General features: G+C 32.7%; 1 protein-coding gene across 5 annotated transcripts in view; it reads right to left on the bottom strand.

The window, feature by feature from the left end:
- LOC127844887 (mucolipin-3-like) overlaps nt 1-21543 on the bottom strand; it is a 32046-nt gene extending 10503 nt beyond the window's left edge. The window contains exons 1-14 of one of the 5 annotated variants that reach the window (XM_052375434.1): nt 21388-21543; nt 20380-20417; nt 19488-19522; nt 17394-17543; nt 15435-15584; nt 14654-14818; nt 13479-13514; nt 11937-12098; nt 9619-9715; nt 2747-2841; nt 1512-1623; nt 1157-1274; nt 938-1025; nt 578-677 (exon numbers count right to left, since the gene is read on the bottom strand). In XM_052375434.1, coding sequence (XP_052231394.1) covers nt 578-677; nt 938-1025; nt 1157-1274; nt 1512-1623; nt 2747-2841; nt 9619-9715; nt 11937-12098; nt 13479-13514; nt 14654-14818; nt 15435-15584; nt 17394-17543; nt 19488-19522; nt 20380-20416 — 1345 coding nt within the window. In that variant the 5' untranslated portion in view covers nt 20417; nt 21388-21543. Of the gene's footprint in view, nt 1-577; nt 678-937; nt 1026-1156; nt 1275-1511; nt 1624-2746; nt 2842-9618; nt 9716-11936; nt 12099-13478; nt 13515-14653; nt 14819-15434; nt 15585-17393; nt 17544-19487; nt 19523-20379; nt 20418-21387 lie in introns of those variants that run through there. The other 4 variants (XM_052375435.1, XM_052375436.1, XM_052375437.1 and 1 more) reach the window with 4 other exon arrangements.
- Between the last annotated feature and the right edge of the window lie 1283 nt (nt 21544-22826).

Genomic DNA, 22826 nt, shown 5'->3' with positions numbered 1-22826 from the left:
TTCGTGTCTGTGAAATTTAGCGAAAATCTCAGATTTATTAAGTTTTAACATGTCAATATACCTTATGTAATAAACTTAACATCTACTTATTTTGACAACTTTGAAACCAAACTTGTAGCATGTGTAGTTCATTGGTTGTTAAGTCATATAAATGTTTTAGTGTTATACCTTATACCATACGTGAGAAGTAAGCTTATCGAAAAAAATCCATCGGAATGTTCATATTATCAAAAATCGTGTTTCATCACGGTATTTGTGTATTGATCTATAGTTCTGTTGTTTACCAGTTTTTACGGAAATACTGACAAGCAGGAAACATACGGCAAACCATAAGAATTATTCAATTAAACACATATTGATAAGCGACTTAGAGGTGCTTAAAACCCACGATACGTCGAGTTTTGTCTAGTTGCATAAGCGGATTTAGCCTTGTATGACAATTTAATGTATATGTTGCCATTTTTAAAGTTATTCATTACAACTATAATTTGTGAATTTTTAACACCATTTCAGTCTAATGAGACGCTTTTATCGCTTTTTTAATATATGTTTTGTGAATCAATAGCTTATATTTTACCAATTGTTGTGATATTCAGGCGTTGACATGAGACTGTTTTCGTGGTAGTCTTCAGTTCAATGTCAACTTCACCGTTGAGGTCATTATCGTTATACTCTATCTAATAAAATTCAAGCAAGAACAGCTGTTAATTGTAGATACGTATTCTAACGCGGAACATATATAACCAATATTAAATAGCTATTATTACTGGAACTTGTTGCATATATTTTACTTAAATAAATAATAAATACATTAACGAAAATTTGAACGTTTATACTGCAATGTGTGTTTTAAAAACGTTCCATTGTGAAATATCTGTTGTTTGAAGCGCTTACAAGTAGCGATATTTAATAAACTTTAGATACAACGTCTACTTACATGTATCTGTGTCTGTAGACAAAGGAATTTCCCGTTTCTTAGAACACGTAATGAATGCAACGCTGCAGTCAAAGTAACATCGAGGATGCTGTAAATGCGAATTTAAAGTAATGTTGATTATACAAAGGAAAACATGTAAAGAAAACAAAACATTTAAGCAAAAGGTACATCGTTTGAAATATATTCAAGTAAACTCATCTGTAAAATAAGGATTTGTACCTGTAAAATACGTCCGTCAAGTTGTTATGTTCCAACTCCTTTAGCAAATCGTATTCGTAGACTGCATGTCCTTTCATGGTAACGTTTTTCAGACCGTAAAATGGCACTAAGCTTGTTGCTGTAATAAAGGAACTCCGCAGTTGATCTTTAGCCTTAATAGTATATTGCTTACTTGATAAAACAAAAACAATAAAATGTTCGTTCTGAAAAAAGTTGGAGTGTCTTTATTAAAATGTATTGTTATAATATGTTTTATATTGTCTGTTGATTACGTTGAAAGAAAACGTTTACAGTTCTGCCTTTAATGATAATTTAATTTGATTTTTTTTAACGCAATTGCATTCAAATCTCTTACATTTGATCTCTATTATGGAGTCAGAAATAACGATGTATCTAAAGTGCATATGCATTTGGTCGTTCGGAAGTATCTGGAAGTGTCCCGTAGCTTGGTATTCAATATTATAGAACTGCAAATATAATATAAATGCCAAACATAACTCCAAACACACTCGCCATGACCTACACGTACGTGTATGAGATGCAACAAGGCGAGCAATCTCCATATGTTAAATGATATATTTATAGCCACCGATTACGCACATAGGATGTGATTTTACATATTGAAATGGGTTATCATATACATAAGTACTGTAATTGTAATTGTCGATGACCCAACATTTTTATCTCTCACTTTCTTTCAAAGCCTTCTATCAGAATGTTAAGTTTTGTTTGCACCCCATCACATTTTTTTCAGTAATGATCTGCACAATAAATAATACACACTTTTATTAGGATCTACACTCTGCAAAAAATAGACAACACGATTTGATTAATATATTCTGATTTCTGTGTAGGTTAAGGTACGTGTTTTGTGCCATGTGAAACCTGAATCTATCGTTAGCAATAAACGTTTCTAAATTGCAAAATTGTGCTGTTTTGTTCAAGGTGATTGAGGCCATTATTACAGATCTATGTCATCGTTTATACGTTTACAGTGACGTCCTTAACAACGGTGACTGATTTTTGTCTTTCTGGCGTTTGTGTGGGTTTAAGGTCGTGTGACCTTGACTTTAAACGTACAGATTAACAAAATAATAGGTGAAAGTATGTATTGAATGACAATGCCATTGTGAAATGAGAAAACTGTACGGACAAAAGATGAATGTTTCTGAAGTAAATAGAAAGCTATTATTTCAACGCTCACACAATAGACATTGATACATTGATGACTATCCTACTATACCAGAACTAAAAAACGCTGACTTTTCTAAAAGAAAGCAATCACAATTTTAAAAATGAATTCTTTTTAATGAAAAGTTCGTAATATAACTTTGCATGGTTTCCATCAGGCCGTTGCAGTAACTGTTGACGACACACGTTCACATGGATAACAACGGACAACGGACAACGGGCAACTGCTTATGACAAATCTCACCTTTGGGCTCTACCGCGCATGCGAGCTAATAGCTTTCAGGAAACAGGTTTCACTCAAAGCAATTACACTTTGTCAACAATTAGCGTTTGCATCACTATTTAACTTTATTTCAAAAACAAATAAATACTCGGCACACATGTAGTTACTGTATTTACCCCTTCGACTGCAAAGTTTATTCTATCAATGAAATCCTCTATGGTATAGACGGCAAAAGGGCCAATCGAAGGCGGGTAAGGAAGTGTTTCGTATTCTGAAAATAAAAGATGCCATTTAAAATTGATTAATTTTATAATAAATGTTTCAGACATGATGGCTCAATGGCTTTATATTTTTTAATCGTTATAAGTAACGCAGTTGTAGTTTTGTTTATAAGTGGGCACTATGATATTACTTATACGAATACCTTTATCAAAAGTATGTAGAAATCCGACGACAACTTCAATAAAAACGAATCAACAGACAATTCATATCACCTTATTGTGAAGTGATAAATTGTGACTTCTACATTGTATTTGTCAATGCGTTTGTATTAGATTTACCTGCATCCGAATTAGGTTAATCCCCCAAAGCTACAAACTAAGTCAACACCGAATTTCGCATTCCATAACATTTCTTTGAACAAATAAATCCCAATGAATACATCGTTTTGAATATTACTTCTGAATGAAGAATTCATAGCACCAAATTTCGTTAATTTTGTTAATGCATGTTGTATATTGATATAGTATTAGATGTTCAAGCTTTACATTATACTTTATAATATCTTGTTATAACGGTTTTCAATTAATTTGTTTACAATTTGAAAGTGTCTAGATACCTAAGACATCAAATGGGTGTTAGCTTATAGAGACTTTATCTAAGACAATGGTCAAGTATTAAAGAAAAACAAGAAGAAAGATGGCTGAAGCGCACCATGAGAACGAGTGCATTCATTACCCCCAGTGACCTAGTTTAAGAACACGTATATAGATTTGGCATTCACATTGGCAATGTGTTTATTGTGTTTTATTTTATGCTTTCCGGTGGTTTATAGAGACATATCAGTGAATTAAAACTGATAATTTCACGATTTCAAACAGTGAAAATTAACAGTGAAAATTATCGATGAATTTCACTGTTTACTGTGAAATGACGTCATTTTTGGGACGAAATTACGTTATTATCACAGCGAAATTCTTTTGTTCACTTCTTTAACAATGTATAATTATAAACGTTGAAAAAAGCATAAAATAAAAAGAAAAAATTTGTTGGAGTCGGTGGAATATCGATTTTAATTCACCCGTGATCATAGAAAATATATATTTTATTATTTTATATGATCACTCGTGAATTAGAATCGATAATCCACCGAATCCAATAATATCCTCTATTATATTATCAAGATCGATTTACAAAAGTTGGCGTCTATAGTGCTTAGAACGTGTTCCTAGGGCAAAACCAGGTGGTCGACTCTATTCAAGATTGAATAATAAAAGTGACTTTTGACATAAAATTCACATTCGAAATTGGCCCAGAAAATACGATGAGTAACATTCCATCCAAGTGTCTTCAAGATTTAGCAATAACTATTGCTTACGCTTTTTCGACGATTTTAGCTGGTGATAAAAAAAATTGACAAACGAAGCACAGGTTCGGCCTAGATATTGTCAAGGTAAACAATTTCACCAGGTTTCGTTTAGATTGTGTCACACGTGTTGTTTCTAGAGTGGTAATGCAATTGTTTCTAAATATGACTTGGTGATTGAGTGTTTTTATATTTTTTAGATAAATATTCTGATCATCTTTCTTTATACTTGAGTACATTGTGTTACCTCTCGAGTTAAATCAAGCGTTTTCAAAGATTTGTCTTTGAGACTTTGTTTTTTAACAAACGTTAACTAGTTTCTCATTTGGCGTAGATATTATTGTTGTTACATTTTAAGTAAGTTTCAATAAAATTGAGTCACACGTATAACTGCTAAACGGGAATCACGATTTGAAATTGTGACCTTGCTTTTGGAAATTCGCAACCCTGATTAGAATGTGGCCAATGTATTGTGAAGATAAATGCATATTGTGAAGACCAAGTTTAAACAAAACAATGTAGGCTATAGAGTGTTAACAAGCTGTATATTGAGCTGTTTTTTCAGATTTCCAAATGTTATATAGATTTTAAACACAAATGACCCGGATTCAAATTTGCCTAAATAATGTCACGATAAATATTTTATCCAGGATTTATCAAGATTCGGACATTCATGTGGCTTCTAAAGTTGTTACAATGTTTTACTAAACGTAGACCTGGTTACCTAGATGTGACACACATGACAAGGAATAAAACTTGTTCAAGTTATTGCCAATCAAAATAATCTGACCAAGTTTTATTAAGATTCTATCAGTGGTGACGAGCTCATAGTTGGCACCGCTAAATGCCGGACAAATAGCTGACATATAGCTGTGCGTGCTTCTTACATTTTATGACATTAATATTCATAGAGATCAACCATATTTGTATAATTGCGCACTGATCGCTTACACACCAAAGTATGTATTGCATATTTGTATTGACAATATTGACCAACCACAGTAAGCGAACAGGTCGTGATGTATGGTTTACGGGCCAACAAATTTTTTTAACAGCAGTGGACTGTTAATATGTTGGCGTTTCGTTTGCATTGTATCACGGCAACATACTGTGCATTTAATGTAGGGATCGGTAAGACATTATTTTGATTTTTTTCCTTTAATTAACCTCTGGTTTGAGTTGATAAACTGTTATTGTACGTGTTCATATGTGCAATTATGACATATAGATCGCATAGAACAATACATTATAATATGCTCACCAATAAATTGCATGCATCGGTTAAAAGACCGCATTGATATTTCTTTAAAACTTATAAAACGGCGAACATACAAACCAACAAACTATCGCAAAAATGTAATTATAGTTTTTTAATAGCAGCTACATATATGTTTATGCTCATGGTTGACACATCGATTGATTATTTGACCGACTACTTACCCCAACTAGATGGCCAACGTGTGTTTAAATATGCCCTATTTAAAGCCCAGTGATTTATTTATCTGCGAACGACGTATTTTAAAGTAATGCAAATAAATGTTATCAATTCAGAAGTGCCACAAACAATTTGTCTGGTTATCAAAATTGGGGGAGATATAGTGCCCACAAACGTAGCCGCCAAGTTTCATGACGATCCAATGTCAGCAATCGGCATGAGAGAGCGGAAAAGGTAAATTGTGCTCTTATTCTATATAACTTAAAGGTCATAATTCACAAGAGCTTTATGCGATCTGGCTGGTTATGGACTTGTGTTGAGATAATTATTATTCCCATTAACATAATACCATAATACGTGTAATGATGATCCGATAAAAACTGTCTGTGTTATATAGCGGACATCGTTCTCATAAAATTCGCCCGATTCGCTTGCTCGTAGAATAGTTTAAAGCGAGGCTATTCGATTTTGTCAAATATTTATGAATTTATATAAAACGTGTAAAAACTTATTATACATATATTTCAATATAAATTAAAATATAAGTTAAAAAGAACATGTGTCGAAAATGCGAAATAAGCCAGATTTTTAATTCTGAAATCGAAAATGTCGAATTCGCCAGCATGTATATCAAGCATGTACGATGTGAATCTAAATTTAGTGTTACGGATCATTAATTTACTGAAACGATATCTATTCATACGAAACACGAATACTAACTCCGATACTAGTAAAAAGACGAATGCTTCGGTTATTGTAGGAAAATATGTACAAAATATATTCGTCACAATCGGCTCGGGGCGCTAATTTGTCTTTGCTGCATTTTATGAAATTCGTCTTCCATGTTTAATTTTTCTTGCCAATTTTGTGTTATTGTAACATATTTTATGAATATATTACAATTAACCACATATAAAAATCGTATTTAACACATATAAACATCGTATAGTATCGCTTTAATTAATAGATGTACGATTAAGTTTCAAACAGTTCACAATTTGTCATTTCATTGCCAGGGGGGCATGCGTATACGGCAGCTTACCGCGTTTAAGTGAGAAAGTTGGAACAAAACTTCAAAGATGGCGTCGTTGGTTGGGTTTTCTTGAAGGAAGAGAGGATATTTTCACCCGGTAAGCCAATTTGTATTTATAATTATTTTAAATAAATACGCCCTTTCGGCTCTCCGGTGTTTGTGCTTCCATCGGTTTTTTGTTTCAAGATCGTAGACGTCGGGATAAAAAAAATTTGTGGTTTGTGGTGAACATTATTCCGGTCTTAATTTTGAAAATATTGAGGCGTTCATTAATTATGGATCTAAAACGGAGCATTAATCCGCATATTAAAAAAAACACCGGGCGTATTGCATATAAGTTCGAAGACATGAAATTATATTGAAAGAAAGCAATAAGAGGTTCAATTCTATATGAGCAAGTCTCGCTGCGCACGATTACGCTCTTACTTCTCGTATATATTTGACTCTTATGAATCTTGGCAAATACCTAGTGTTTTATTTTGCTTAATCTAAATTAAGTTATGCAAATATATCTACTTTAAGCAGCATAACATGACTTCCAAATGACCAACAGCTCTTTCATATGTGAAAGAGATTGACACGAAATACCTACCCATCTCTGATAAAGTTTATATGTGTACTTCAATGTTATAGTTTTATAGCATTTTATGTGGTGCAATATAAGTGATTTTTTTAATCATTTTACTGTAGAATTATAAAAATGCTGTACACAAAACCTGCCGACCAACTGAATCAATTCATCGATTTTAAAGAAGATGGGATGTGGGGTGGCTGATTTACGAGATAATTAAATGTTTATCAGCCCTTTTAGTAATATTTTAATAAATTAAATGTATTTTATGACGTGTCGATCTTATTCTTATATGAAATTTTCTGTAACCATTCTTTTACTGTCTTTTCAGATGATGAAGGTTAAAGGGCGATAATAAGTGCATCTTTCGTTGCAGTATAAAATTATGTAATTAGGAATTTAAAATTAGCGGAGGACTGGGATATCATTCCCCATTTATGGACCACATGAGTTTAAATGAATAATATGCAAAAGAGAGTCCTTCAACAGAGCCGGACTAAAACAGCAAATAAAACAAACGAACCAAACAAAAAATGTACAGCTGATGTATTATGTGCTTTTTTGTTTGTTTTATTTTATTATTTCTACATAGACAAGTCTGACATATAATTGCTATGAGTGCTACCTAATTACACGTTTTGTTCCGTATATGTCATGATGCTAGTTTCTCACTTTTTTATGAAAATAAACCATTATCTGTGTTACGTTATTTCTTCCAACGATGTCTCTGCATACATTTTCAATTGTATTCAGCACTTACATACATGATAAAAAAATTATTTTGGTCGGAATGAATTCGTTATGCATTTGACATATTAACATAACTTACGATTAGAAGGCAAGGTTAGGAACAAACGAAATAATCTTTCTAAGTGAGCCAATACTTTATTCCCTCAATACAACAGTCTTAAATAATATGTATTCACATATGTATAAAAGAGAAAAAAAAATGTATATATTGATCACTTCTACTGAAATCATATCGTGTAATGCATTTGCACAAATCTTTCTATCCACTACAAATTCACTTTTTGCGATTATAATATAGTGACCAACTCAGAACAGGTTTAAAAGAAGGTCGTCCAAAATGTGTCACATTAAAGTCACATGCATGTATCAGTATCGTTATGGTAAAACGTGTCAAAGGTCATTGTATTAAATAAACAATTAATATTTAAGTTTTCATTAAAAAACATTCACCGATATGCATCTTCTAAGCAGGTGTCAGGTGTTATAAATTGTTTAATGTATTCCGAATCGCAACAATGGCAGTATTTGGTTACATCAACCTTATACTAGCACCGACACGGCTTTACTCTTTTCTGTTTTTCATCACACTTACATTGCACGCACATGTGATTGTTTGGCGTGGTACTTCGACGTAATCTTTTTTGTTTGATTGGTGGGTTTTCATGTACCTTTCGCTTTCTAGAGCGGTACACACTTCGTTACGCCGTCTTTTTTTAATCTTGGCATCCTCGACATATATAACTGGTGTCTTGATATCTGGAAATAGTAAGCAAAGTATTCCGTTTAGAAGGCATAATAGTCCGTTTGATGCATATTCAAACATAAGTATGTCCATATGTGTTAAAATAAACAGGTAAGAATTACACTGTTTTAATAATACCGTCGAATGTCTTATATTACACACACACAAAATGTTAGCGTTAAGTACGCGATAAAACATATAATAATAAAAATTAATAATATAACAATTATTAAAAAAAGATAACTCTTGATTTCCTCAAGTGAAAATGTGTTCCAAAACATTCACACCAATGTGGAATTCATTCACGAAAGTTATTTGGCATAAAACCTTCTAACATAGGAAAGAGCTGTTTATCATTTGAAAGTCAGGCCCCAAAATGTGCTTAAAAGGAAGTGTAGTTCCAAAAAGGGGGTTAAACCGTTATAAATCGGCATTAAATGAGTTAATAGACATACACACGCGTCGAGATAATAAAATAATCGTGATTTATGTTATATTTTACTGTAAACATGTACAAATACTGTTTATTGTGAGAGAAAATGATATTCGAACATCCAACATCTCGAAGGTCAAGAAATTAATCAACAAATTTGTCGACGGTTTTGCTTCAATAACTTTTTTATTCCGACGTCTACGGTATTGTTAACAAAAAACCGAGGGGAGCACAAACACCGTAGAGCCGAAAGGGCTTATTCATTTAAAAGAAACATAAATATAAACTGTCTTACCGGGTGAAAATATCCGCTGCTCCTTCACGAAAAACACTAAAACGACGCCATCTTGGAAGTTTTGTTCCAACCATCTCACTTAGAGGCGGTAAGCTTCCGTATTCGCATGCCCCCCTGATTGCGGTTTAAAAAAAATCACTTGAAAGTCACTTGACTTTCAAAGTTAAAGGTGCACGTTAAGCCATGATATTTTTGCAAACTCACCTGCAGACCAAGCTTTCAGCATATTGTTCTTGAGAACCCCCTGACCGTGTGTTATGGCGTCGCTTAGTTGATCACGGCATACTCCAAACGTGAATACCTATAGAAAAATGTAGGTATTGAATTGTCATTAAATCTCTAAAGTATGATGATGAAATTTTTATTTAATTGTTTGGTAATCAATTGCAGAAAAAGTAATTATATTTATATTTCAAACGTTACAAACATTACATATTAAATTCATTCGTTTAAAAAGATATTAAAATAATTTTTAAAAAGTGTTACAGCAAAATAAGATTTTGTTACTTTGTAATAAAATAGAAAAGACTTGAGTCTTTCAAAATATCCTGAGTGAATAAGCCAACACCGTTTTACTTCATTTCTTTAAATGATGCATGGGAATAATCATTTGTGTCTAAAATATGCATTTTATAATAATACAAAAATGAAAAGCATGGGTATCGACGTTACTGCAAAATATGCACAAACGTACATTAAGTTACGAAAAAAACACAACATACTAATACGATTTAATGAGAAAAAAATAAAAATAAAATGTGATGATTATTTTTTATTAGTATTAATACATTTGAGAATATATAAGTATATAGAATTTTAAATTGATATACAGTTAACACAGTGATTTTGGAATGTCCGAAAGTCACGAGTTTTTTTTAAATGTTCAATTGCTGTTCAATCCTTACATATGGTGCCGAAATATTGGGGTCATCTTTTTTCTGCCCGAAGAGAAATCGTTGAAATGAAATTTTGCTTATATTTTAATAGTCTATTTAAAGGGGCCTTTTCACAGATTTTGGCATTTTTTAATTCATTCATTAAATGCTTTATATTGATAAATGTAAACATTGGATCGTAAAGGCTTCAGTAAAAAATCAAGAATAAAATTGAAAAAAAGGAAAAGAACATTGCCCGGAGCAGGTTTCGAACCAGTGACCCCTGGAGTCCTGCCAGAGTCCTGAAGTAAAAACGCTTTAGCCTACTGAGCTATTCCGCCGAGTACACACAATTGACGTATTTTCTACCTTATATAAGCAATCTTCGTAGTTTCACAAAATTTAACGACAAAAACAGAACTCTCCAAATTATTCAATCGTTTCGCGTTGCAACGCTTTATAATTTTTAGGTTTTAAAATCGTCAAAAGATGCATATAATGGCCATATTAGACCATGGTAAATGTTCAGTATTACTGTTTCCTCACAAATATCATAACAAAAACGAAAATTTGCGAATCTGAAACAACTTTTTTCAATTTTGTCAATTTACCAAAGCGTGAAAAGATCCCTTTAAGTCAGCTTTTAACTTCAAAGCTTTAGGGAGACTTCGAGACTAGCAATAGTATAAATATGTCAAAAAGTCAAAATGTTAAACATTGTATCTGTTCTTCTTATTTGCTTATATCTGTGTCAATCATGCTTGAAGCGGAAAAAGTATCGTTCACTTTCAATGCCCATTAATATGAATGCTTTTGCAAAGTTCAGGCGTTCAAATCGTACTTTCCTTCATAGGAAGACAGTTTGGTAGAGGTAAAGAGCACGACTTTAGATATTGTATCCGTTTCCTAAAATTTATCTTTTTTAGTTAGATGTCTCATGAAGTTCGTGAGTGCTGCGAATTCGGAAGTTTCAGCGTTTACGTTATTCATTGTAAAAGGCAGTCGAAACGCTCGCAAAATAGCCTCGTCGTTTGCCGTGTACAGCGGGGCACTGACCTCCACCCACACATATCCAACACATATTGAGCTCGCTGGCAATTAAGTATCACAATATCTCACTGCGTTTATGTGTAAGCAGAAAACGTTTTAATGCGAGGGAATTATCATATTTGAAGCATATGCGTGTATTAAGTTTTGCGGAATCATGGTGCGACTGAGACAGATGTACACCAAAGGTAAAATGACTACGCATGATGCCGTGTGCGCAAATAAGTTCTCAAATGATGGCTCAGCAAGTAAAATAATATCCCAAAATATTTGCCAGGTAATGTGCTTGTTATGGTCAACGTTAAAATTGAAAATACGTAAATAAACAAACGCTTGCTTGATTAAAATGACATTCATCAGAAACCAATTCAATTAAAATGCGGCCACTATAACCCGCGGTTAACGAAAGCACGATGGGTTACAAAATAAAATTCAATAAATATACCCGTTAACTATACAGATAGTTAAACCGTAGATACAAACTGTATATTTAGATTGTAAATTCCCCAAATGTTTACATACTTAATTCAATTGTAAAACAAACACTTACCAATTTAAGGACAATATCATTACAAATTCCAAATATCAAAAGTACATTACCGCATATGTAGAAAATCCTAGTTTGGCAGCATAAATGAAGAATACAATAAGATGTGGAACGCTGATCCAACAAGAGCCACGATACCACTTGAACGGACTGAATACCAAGGTACGAAGCAGTCCCTTTAGCCAGGGTTGGTTACCGCCGTTTGCATGCCACATCTTGATTAACATAAAAATTAACATAAGTTATTGAAATTACAGTTTACTATTGGAATTACAGCTCTACTAAAACTAAATATAAATATCTCAGTATCTCACGGAACGGAACTGCACATTTTGAGTGGTGAAAGGTCAATGTCATTCTTCAAGGTCAAAGGTAAAAAAACATGTATCAAAGCGGCGCAGTAGGGGGGCATTGTGTTTCTGACAAACACATCTCTTGTTGTTATTATGCCCCCAAATGAGGGCATATAGTGATCGGACCGTCCGGCCGTCTGTCCTTCCGTCACACTTTGAATTTAGGTTTCGCATTAAGGTTTCAAAAAATGCTCGTAACTTCTATGTCCCTTCACATAGCAACTTGATATTTGGCAACCATGTGTATTCCATGAAGCTGCACATTTTGAGTGGTGAAAGGTCAAGGTCAAGGTCACCCTCCAAGGTCAAAGGTAAAAAAATATGTATCAAAGCGGCGCAGTAGGGGGCATCGTGTTTCTGACAAACGCATCTCTTGTTGTTATTAACTTCAAAACAACGGGCGATGATTATTTTTACAAGTGAGCTGTATAGATAGGAAGATTGTGTAAAGCTTATACATGTTAACAAAACGGCACACATCACGAACGTGTATCAATGCCGTATTGTTTAAGAATATTAATAATAGTTTCCACACAAAATGTCAGATTATGTCATTAAAGATGAAACGCGGTTCTTGATTTCTGAATCTTGGTAAATATAAGGCGAATAATGTAATATATGTACTTAAATCGATTAAATCAATCGGAGCGTATCACGACAAATATACCACAAGCAAAATCAAACCCAAAACAAATAGGAATATTAATTTAGCGTATGTGTCTACCTTACTAATAGTTGACACGGCGAGGTTATTGCTTGTTTCTAGAACTAAAATGCAGTATCGATTACCAATGCTTATGAATTGATATTCTTGCTTGCAGTAAATTTTAGAACAATCCATCACTTAAATTTAACTTTGACTTCGTGATATCCTTAATCGGAATAGATAGGAATATCTCATATAGAGTGAGGAACGATACTATTAGGCTTTATTTAAAGTTGCTACTTTATGGATTGGGAAAACAAGAAACTTGAATATATTGTCTTAAATCCATACAAAAACATGATTTTTATTAAAAAGAACTGTCCCACATAACATTAGTGAGAATGATTAAAAATACCAAACTCGACCCTGATTGTATAATTGAACGTGTTATGTTAATAAGTCAATTTTCATCGATTTTTATATAAATCGAACATATTGTTTGATATGGTGAAAATGCAAGTGTGTAAAACCAACGAAACAATTGCTATGGTCACACGAATTGTAAAATGCGTTTAATAAATAAATACATTTAATACCTGGTATCCTGTGGAACAACCCGATGGTTTACTCCCCTAGAAAAATAGGAAAACTTCAAAAACACAATTGTTAATAATTAAGTTTAACGTTTTCTTTTTTCGATCATTTCATATTAAACATCAAGCAATTAATGAAAAAGAAGAGACGATTTTGTTCCAGTATTTCCATTAAATCACTGATGGACAATACCTATGACTGAGGTTTGCCTGAAACTGTCGATCAGTCAGTTTTACTTTAATTGTCTTCATAACATTTGCCTGTCTGTCTGCTTCATACAATTATAATTATTTGTAAATATTACACATTTGAGACAAGCAACAAAACGCGTGTTATATCCGGAAGCAATAAACAGGTCTTAAATGGTTTTACTTGTATCAACTGTGAAGTTGCTGTTTATATATAGCCATTACGATAGAATCCAATACATGCACGTTAAAACCTGTTGATCATTTGTTTAAACGTGACAAAAATAATTTAAAATGTCTGGAGTTTATTTGACAATACATCATTATATTAAAAAGACATATTTCAAGTCGGTGTTATCTCTGGCATTCACCTTATTTGTCTTTAAAAATAATATTTTAGTGGATGTGCTTGTTCCTTATAGCTAATAAGGACGGTGATTGACACAGAGATGGAGAAATAATGAGCAGGAATGTCTTGGACTTTTGAGGTGAAAGCATGATTTCTGAATTAGAACTTTGGGTTCTTGTACGAAACGACGACGCGTCGGATAAAGTACACATTTATTATGTGATATTTCTAAATACTAGTAAAATTAGAGGGAGCACAATCACTATTCTGAAATACAGATCCTCTCTAGTGTTATCCGTTACATGTAAGTATGAAACTTGCATATAAGGCAGACCTTATATAATTAAACGCGCCACTTCGACTCAAAGAGGGTCATATGTAAAAAAAAAAAGATTATTTCGAAAAACCTTCTAAGTAAAAGAGCAGACAAGCCATTTTTCGACAACAAATACTGTATTTTTTTTAGCAAAGAAGGGTATTGTTTATTTGTATTCTAATGTATTGAAGTTCATTACTGTTCTTTTCATTCTAGTGATCACTTGATGTATAAGCTTTGCATACAAAAGTGTCTCGATAACAATTTTGCCATTGATTTTTTCGAGTCATTATACAAAGGGCGAAACTGTAATAACGCTCATACAAGATCCGCTATGAACTTGTTAAACCACTTCTCCGCCGGAAGCTTGTCGTTTTCCACGGCCATGTATCGTTTTTCCTCTTTGATGGCGTTTTTTATGACTTCCCACGATGACCCGCTGTGAATCCATGGGATGTCGCGGAGTAATTGAAAAAAGTCCTCACGCATCTGTAATAGAACACTCGCAAACAACATACATGCACAATGGCGACCATGAAACGTGTGAGCCACATACCATGTTTGACTATGGTAGTTTTTAAAACTATGAAGCATGATGAAAAAATAATAATCGTGGTCAAGCCATGTTTAATCATTGTACTCCGGTCGCGATACCACACGCGGCCTATGAAATAGGTTCGACTCACGTTATTTTCTATGAAAATAGAAACTTTATATTAAAACGACCATGGTCGATCAGAATCACGAAAAGGAGAATAAACAACGACATGAAACAATGTTGGCCATTGATACTTCATGGTAATTTAATGAGGCATGGTCTCTAGCACGTTCATTCCACAGGGATAGTCATGTGATTCGTACATGGGACACAGAGTTTCATATCTTTAATATTGTTTAGAAGTTAATGTGTAAGCCTTCAACATTTAACAAGGGTGTACACAACATTGCTATTTTAAATTCAACGATTTTATAATAGAATTTCACTTTTCTTAATAATTGAAAAAATAACGGAATAAACAACATCGAGTGTGTCTCAAAAACCTTTGCTCTATATGCGTTAAATTCCAAATAATTAGATTTTAAATGGAGTAAAGTCCATACTTACAAGCTCCTCTTTGAACACTTTAAACCACTTTTCTGCGTTGTCTCCCGCGGCCGTGAATCGTGGGTCAGACTTAAGGGCGTCCTTTATGACTTCCCACGATATCGTGCTGTTTAACCACGGGATGTCGCGAAGAAATGTCATAAACATTTGCTTATAAATAAAATCAAATACTAATACATTCATATCGTGAAATATCTACATAAATGTGTGTATTATTTACGACATTAATCTATGATAAAGCATTTTTCAAGTCAGAGTTAACTCTTATATTCACATTCTTTGCAAAAGAAAACACAATGAAAAGAGACAGAACAAAAATTATTACTTGATGAAATATGTTCATAAATAGATTTATCAATGGCGGGTATTTTTAACTCAAACAATAAGTGTACATTAATGTTAACTAAAATAATCATGGCGTGTATTTTGACCTTTGATCTTTGACCTTTTAGGTAGCGATGTTTGTTCTTGTACAAAGCCACGAACTGTGTAATATAATGGGTAAAGTTTGTGATGCGCTGTTTTGAGATACTACAAGGTACTACAAAAAATATGAGGAAACGTTTCTCTTACTTTACGCATAATATTGTGAAAACTATATTTTAAACAGTCTGTAGAACGATACCATTAGACTGCAAATAACAATGTATTATAAATTAATAAACAAAATGATTAAACGTGTACACAATTATCATACAAACCCGACACTTACTAGAACGGTCATTAAAGGTGACATATATAACATTATTGCTCATTTCTTGCAGGTGCAAAACTTGAGTATCAGTTAATTTCATCTCACAATTTTGACGTTCGTTCATGCAAATTGATCACACATGAGAATACACTTAGATTGAAGCAATCGCCGAAGTCCATATAACTTTGTGATAAACTGTGTAAAATACAACAATCCTATAACGTTTCAATCAGTTATAATAAAAACAATTAGAGACTTATTTGCGACAGATTAAAAATGTAGAATGATGCTGATATTAAACATTAAATAAGGAATTGATGAACGATTTGAACGGTTTAAATCCTGTTTAGAGTGTGTAAACAGTAAGAGGAAATCTTACATTATAAAATAAACACAACTGACCATGTTTGGGTCAGGTCTCCGTTTAATCCTATGCATGTTAGTTATGACGCATTTTGGAACAACAAGGTCATAAAAGATAAGTTTGAATTGTTTCAGTTGATTGAGACTGGTTTCATTTATCAGTACTTTAAAACAATAATCCTAACAAAAAAGAAGATCTTACCAATTGATCAACTTTCTATTTCTTTTCATTCTATTGTTTGTTACAACTATATCTGTCTCCACTGTTTTTGTTCATCCTTATTCTTTTTGGTAACAAACTATAAATTATGTACACATTTATGTAAAATTTACAAAAGTTGTTTGTCTTTTAATATTTATTTTCATTACAACTAAAGCGAACGCAATGTGTATTGTAATCCATTGGGGTCTAATTAAAATTCCAGTTAAACTGTAGGTGACGAGATCCATATTGGTATCCAAGGCAAGGTCAAATATATTTTTTATCATCGCTCAGTGATAATAACTTTATATTAAAAAGACCATGGTCGATCAGAATCACGAAAAGAAGAATAAGCAACGCCATGAAACAATGTTGGCCATGGATACTTCATGGTAATTTAGTGAGGCATTGCCTCTAGCACGTTCAATCCACAGGGGTAGTCATGTGATTCGTACACGGGACACAGAGTTTCATATCTTTAATATTGTTGAGAAGTTAATGTGTAAGCCTTCAACATTTAAAAAGGGTGTACACAAAATTGCTATTTTGAATTCAAAGATTTTATAATAGAATTTCACTTATCGTAATAATTGAAACAAATGACGGAATAAACAAACTCGAGTGTGTCTCAAAAACCTTTGCTGTTGTTGCGTTATATTCCAAATAATTAGGATTTAAATGGAGTAAAGTCCATACTTACAAGCTCCTCTTTGAACTTTTTAAACCACTTTTCTGCGTTGTCTCCCGCGGCCGTGAATCGTGGGTCAGACTTAAGGGCGTCCTGTGTGTCTTCCCACGATATCGTGCTGTTTAACAACGGGATGTCGCGAAGAGATGTCAAAAACATTTGCTAATAAATAAAATAAAATCCTAATAAATTCATATCGTGAAATATCTACATAAATGTGTGTATTATTTACGATATTAATCTATCATAAAGCATTTTTCAAGTCAGAGTTAACTCTTATATTCACATTCTTTGCAAAAAAAACACAATGAAAAGAGACAGAACAAAAATTATTACTTGATGAAATATGTTCATAAATAGATTTATCAATGGCGGGTATTTTTAACTCAAACAATAATTGTACATTAATGTTAACTAAAATGATCATGGCGTGTATTTTGACCTTTGATCTTTGACCTTTTAGGTAGCGATGTTTGTTCTTGTACAAAGCCACGAACTGTGTAATATAATGGGTAAAGTTTGTGATGCGCTGTTTTGAGATACTACAAGGTACTACAAAAAATACGAGGAAACGTTTCACTTAATTGTAAAAACTATATTTTAAACAGTCTGTAGAACGATACCATTAGACTGCAAATAACAGTGTATTATAAATTAATAAACAAAATGATCAAACGTGTACACAATTATCATACAAACCCGACACTTACTAGAACGGTCTTTAAAGGTGACATATATAACATTATTGCCTATTTCATGCAGGTGCAAAACCTGAGTATCAGTTAATTTCATCTCACAATTTTGACGTTCGTTCATGCAAATTGATCACACATGAGAACACACTTAGATTGAAGCAATCGCCGAAGTCCATATAATTTTGTCATAAACTGTGTAAAATACAACAATCCTATAACGTTTTAATCAGTTATAATAAAAACAATTAGAGACTTATTTGCGACAGATTAAAAATGTAGAATGATGCTGATATTAAACATTAAATAAGGAATTGATGAACGATTTGAACGGTTTAAATCCTGTTTAGAGTGTGTAAACAGTAAGAGGAAATCTTACATTATAAAATAAACACAACTGACCATGTTTGGGTCAGGTCTCCGTTTAATCCTATGCATGTTAGTTATGACGCATTTTGGAACAACAAGGTCATAAAAGATAAGTTTGAATTGTTTCAGTTGATTGAGACTGGTTTCTTTTATCAGTACTTTAAAACAATAATCCTAACAAAAAAGAAGATCTTACCAATGGATCAACTTTCTATTTCTTTTCGTTCTATATAGTTTTAAGAGAGCGGACACCATGCTAAATCCTTGAAATGCACTAAGTGACCCCGTGACCTAGTTTTTGACCCGACCTGACCCATATTCGAACTTGACCTAGATATTTACTTGATACAACTTCTGACCAAGTTTGGTAAAGATGAGATGAAAAATACTTCAATTAGAGAGCGGACACCATGCTCAATCCTTGAAATGCACTAAGTGACCCCGTAACCTAGTTTTTGACCCGGTATGACCCATATTCGAACTTGATCTAGATATTGTCTTGATATAACTTTTGACCAAGTTTGGTAAAGAGCAGATGAAAACTTCTTCAATAAGAGAGCGGACACCATGCTTAATCCTTGAAATGCACTAAGTGACCCCGTGACCTAGTTTTTGATCCGGCATGACCCATATTCGAACTTGACTTAGATATTGTCTAGATACAACTTCTAACCAAGTTTGGTAAAGATCGGATGAAAACTATTTGAATTAGAGAGCGGACACGAAAAGTGTGACAGACTGACAGACAGACAGACAGACTGACAGACAGACTGACAGACGGACAATGCGAAAACTATATACCCCCTTTTCTTCGAAAGGGGGCATAAAAAAAGATTTCACCTATGGATCAACTTTCTATTTCTTGTCGTTCTATTGTTTGTTACAACTGTATTTGTCTCCACTGTTTTGTTCATCCTTATTCTTTTTGGTAACAAACTAAAAATTATGTACACATTTATGTTAAATTTACAAAAGTTGTTTGTCTTTTAAAGACACAAAAATGACACGAAAACGCATGTGTTTCTAAACACTTGTGAAATATTACCTCAGAATGCAAAGGGTCTTGCTCGTCGTCGTTCTCTGTAGAATATAAAACAATAATTTAATACATACGTTCAATAGTGTGATTTATATTATCGGAACCATGTGACCTACTTTAAACGCAGGTTGCTGCGAAACAATACAAATCAATCCGTGTTATCCTATTCAGTAATACTGGTAGTCGACACGTTTATATTTCTATCCATATTAAGAGGTTTGAACTAGTTTTTTTTCGTTAGCGTATACACATTTACCAAATATAAAATATACTTTTATCAGTTTCGTTCATTTAGTCGCAAAAATACTTCAACGTCACTGATCATCGTTTATATTTTTTTAACTTACAGTACTCTATATTTCTCCAAACTTCATCTGAAAACGAGTTTATCACCTGATCATTTTTTTAATTGAACCAAAAATATAAGAACTGAATATGTAACATCTGACTGCATGCAATATCGGATAATCTTTACTACAGACAGTTAAATCTTACTGAAATTAAACAATGACATTGAAATAAAAATATTAATACTTTCTTTGAGCATATTTCAATAATATTTTGGAAAATATACATGACTGTGTTTTTCCTTAGGGGTTGTCTTGCATGAATTGATAGTGATATGTTGCATTTCCTTGCCAGGAAGGCGATGTAAGCATAGCATTTAGTTGTGTTTTAATAACACAATTACATTAAATAATTCATGTATAAGCATGCAAGTAACTCGGAAAGAAATTTTACAAAAAAACTTTGTGTTCATAAATAAATTAAAAAAAGGATCTTTTTGACGAACGTTCTTGTTCTATCAATAATTGCTATTATTAACCCATTGAAGGCGGTGCTATATGATACAAACTGAGAAAGGTTTATTTTGGCGCAATTTAGAACTGAACGTTACCTTGCAGTCTCTGCATTTCCGTTAGAGGCCGCTTCATCCTGAAAAAGCAATATATTGCAAATTGGTCGTTATTTAATTTAAAGCTTTAATCTATCATCGTCGAATTAACATATCAGTAATGGGTACATTCATGTATGAAATCAAATCATAACCGATATGACATAGTTGGGTTAATATCATAACCTAAAGTAACTAGATTGAGAAAAAGACATTAATTGGCTGACGACTGTTTATTTAAACGGGTTTTGAAAAGCTAATCGGCATGACTTTCAAATATTTTAAGGAATTCAGTGTACTCATCATAATAATTACTTATAAAAGTGAGTGACATCCTATGAAAAAAAAAATAACTGATCAAATTGTTTTTGTGTACGAGACGAGTTTGGGGAACGAAATAAATCATTAATTAAATATTCACAGAAGGGCACCTTGTTAATATAGTCATGTTATCTTAAAGTTTTCAAATTAAAACCAAAACAATAATTTAGTGAAATTTAAGAAGGAACATGAATTTTGAAAATTTAATTGTTTGTATGCGCGCATTGACTTCTATTTAACATTTGTCAAACTATTTTAAGAGACAGCATAAAGCATCATCCTTATTTGCTTATTAGCTATACACGGTTAACATAGAAATCAACTAAGGCGCTCACTTTTCTTTGAGTGCATTAATTTACCCGTTTGTACCCATATCGTTACTAGACATATGAAACACTGAAAATCGGCACATCTTCATAAGGATGCAAATTACGACAGTGCTGTAATTTTCGGAAATGCATATAGAAGATGTATTTATAATATACCTTTAATTCAATATTGATAAATGGTTTCTAAGAAAAATCAATAAAAGTAATCACACTCATGTGAAGTAAGCTGTACGGTGTAATGATATATCAGCGAAACAAAACGTTTACAAATCATCAAAGTAATTTTTAAAACGATAGTTATCAGGTTTATTTCAATAATCTATGGATTGCACACAATTGACTTAAATAATATAAAATTTACCGTGTTGTTATAGTTATTAAACTTAAGCGGCTGATTTTCAAAAACCATGTAGTCCATATGTTTGAGAACTTTCAATATATTAAACAATATGTGTTACATTATTTGCGCAAAACTTGGTAGTTTTAATTAATAGTCATATCTTTAATACAGACAAGATGTCTGCTAAGTTGTCAAGCTGCCCACCTGAGTGAATGCGATGAAAAATAGCAATTTTGACATCTAAATAGAATCGCCTTCAAAGAATAAAACGTTTGAAAATGTCCTAGCACTGTTGTTGATTTTAACACGAAATATAAATGGAACATGTTTGATTATTTAGGTGGTGTAGCCTCGTGATGACTCGAAAATCAGATGGTACCATTTTTACATAAAAATACAACTATAGATAAACTTTTCTGATTGTTTAACAAACAATTATTCGCTTACTCGAAAAAGTGTATTTAAACTTTGGTACTTTTTGAATGTGTTATCAATAAAGCATGTAAATTATCTTGAAATAAAGAACAACGACAGCTTAAGGTACCAATCATCAAATTTTATTCTTTTTTGGAGCAACTTTGAATTTTGAAACTTCTATTATATTTTCACTTGTTTCAGTCAAAGTTGTTTAATAACCAAACACAGTTCTATTTATTACAAACACCACATAATTCGATCAATGTTGATTACGCATTAATGTATTTGAAGGATTTTGAAAGATGGCAATCCAAGAAATATGTCGCTGAAATATTTTTTGAAAGCGAGTAAATGTTTCTAATGGGAATATTATACAGGTTTTTGACAAAAGCCATTTATTAATCAGATATCTTTCTCCATTATGAACGTGCACATGCTTCTGCGTGAATTATCAACATTTTACGGGATAATTATTTCCAGACAGTGTTTTCCGACAAGAAGAATATCGCATGGATACACTGTGTTGGCCCTAAATTCGACGAAAAAAAATTATTACTTGAGTTGAAACTCTTTTGAGAAACACCTCTGATAATGATTATAAACATTATAAATCGCTTTCACTCAGAAGGATTGATAAAATTGCCTATGTAAATGGTGTATAAAAACTAATATTTAAACCACCTGGAAGCCGTGTTTGAAGAAACAAAAATTGTCAAGAGAAAATTTAACCAAAGAAATATTAATTACGAAACATATTGAAACCAACGGCGTGCTGTTCGTGAATAATATGTCAAAAGTGTTCGAGTTTTTTGTTGTCGTGACAATTATATATATTTTTTAAAGTTATCAAATTAAATGCATTTGGTTTACGGTCATTCCAGGAATATTTCAACAAAATTTCCGTTCTTTATTTTCTTGAGCTGTTTTGAGAAATTATTTGAAGAAGTTTGTCTGTAAACTTGCTGTGGACGACGGACAAACAACGAGCTGTTACTGACCACAGCATCTCAACAGTTTTTCATATATGCTCAGGTGAACACGAA

This window comes from Dreissena polymorpha, chromosome 9 (assembly GCF_020536995.1).
Source record: "Dreissena polymorpha isolate Duluth1 chromosome 9, UMN_Dpol_1.0, whole genome shotgun sequence".
Classification (NCBI taxonomy): domain Eukaryota; kingdom Metazoa; phylum Mollusca; class Bivalvia; order Myida; family Dreissenidae; genus Dreissena; species Dreissena polymorpha.
The sequence above is the reverse complement of the archived record's forward strand: the minus strand, read 5'-3'. Positions and strand labels throughout refer to the sequence as shown.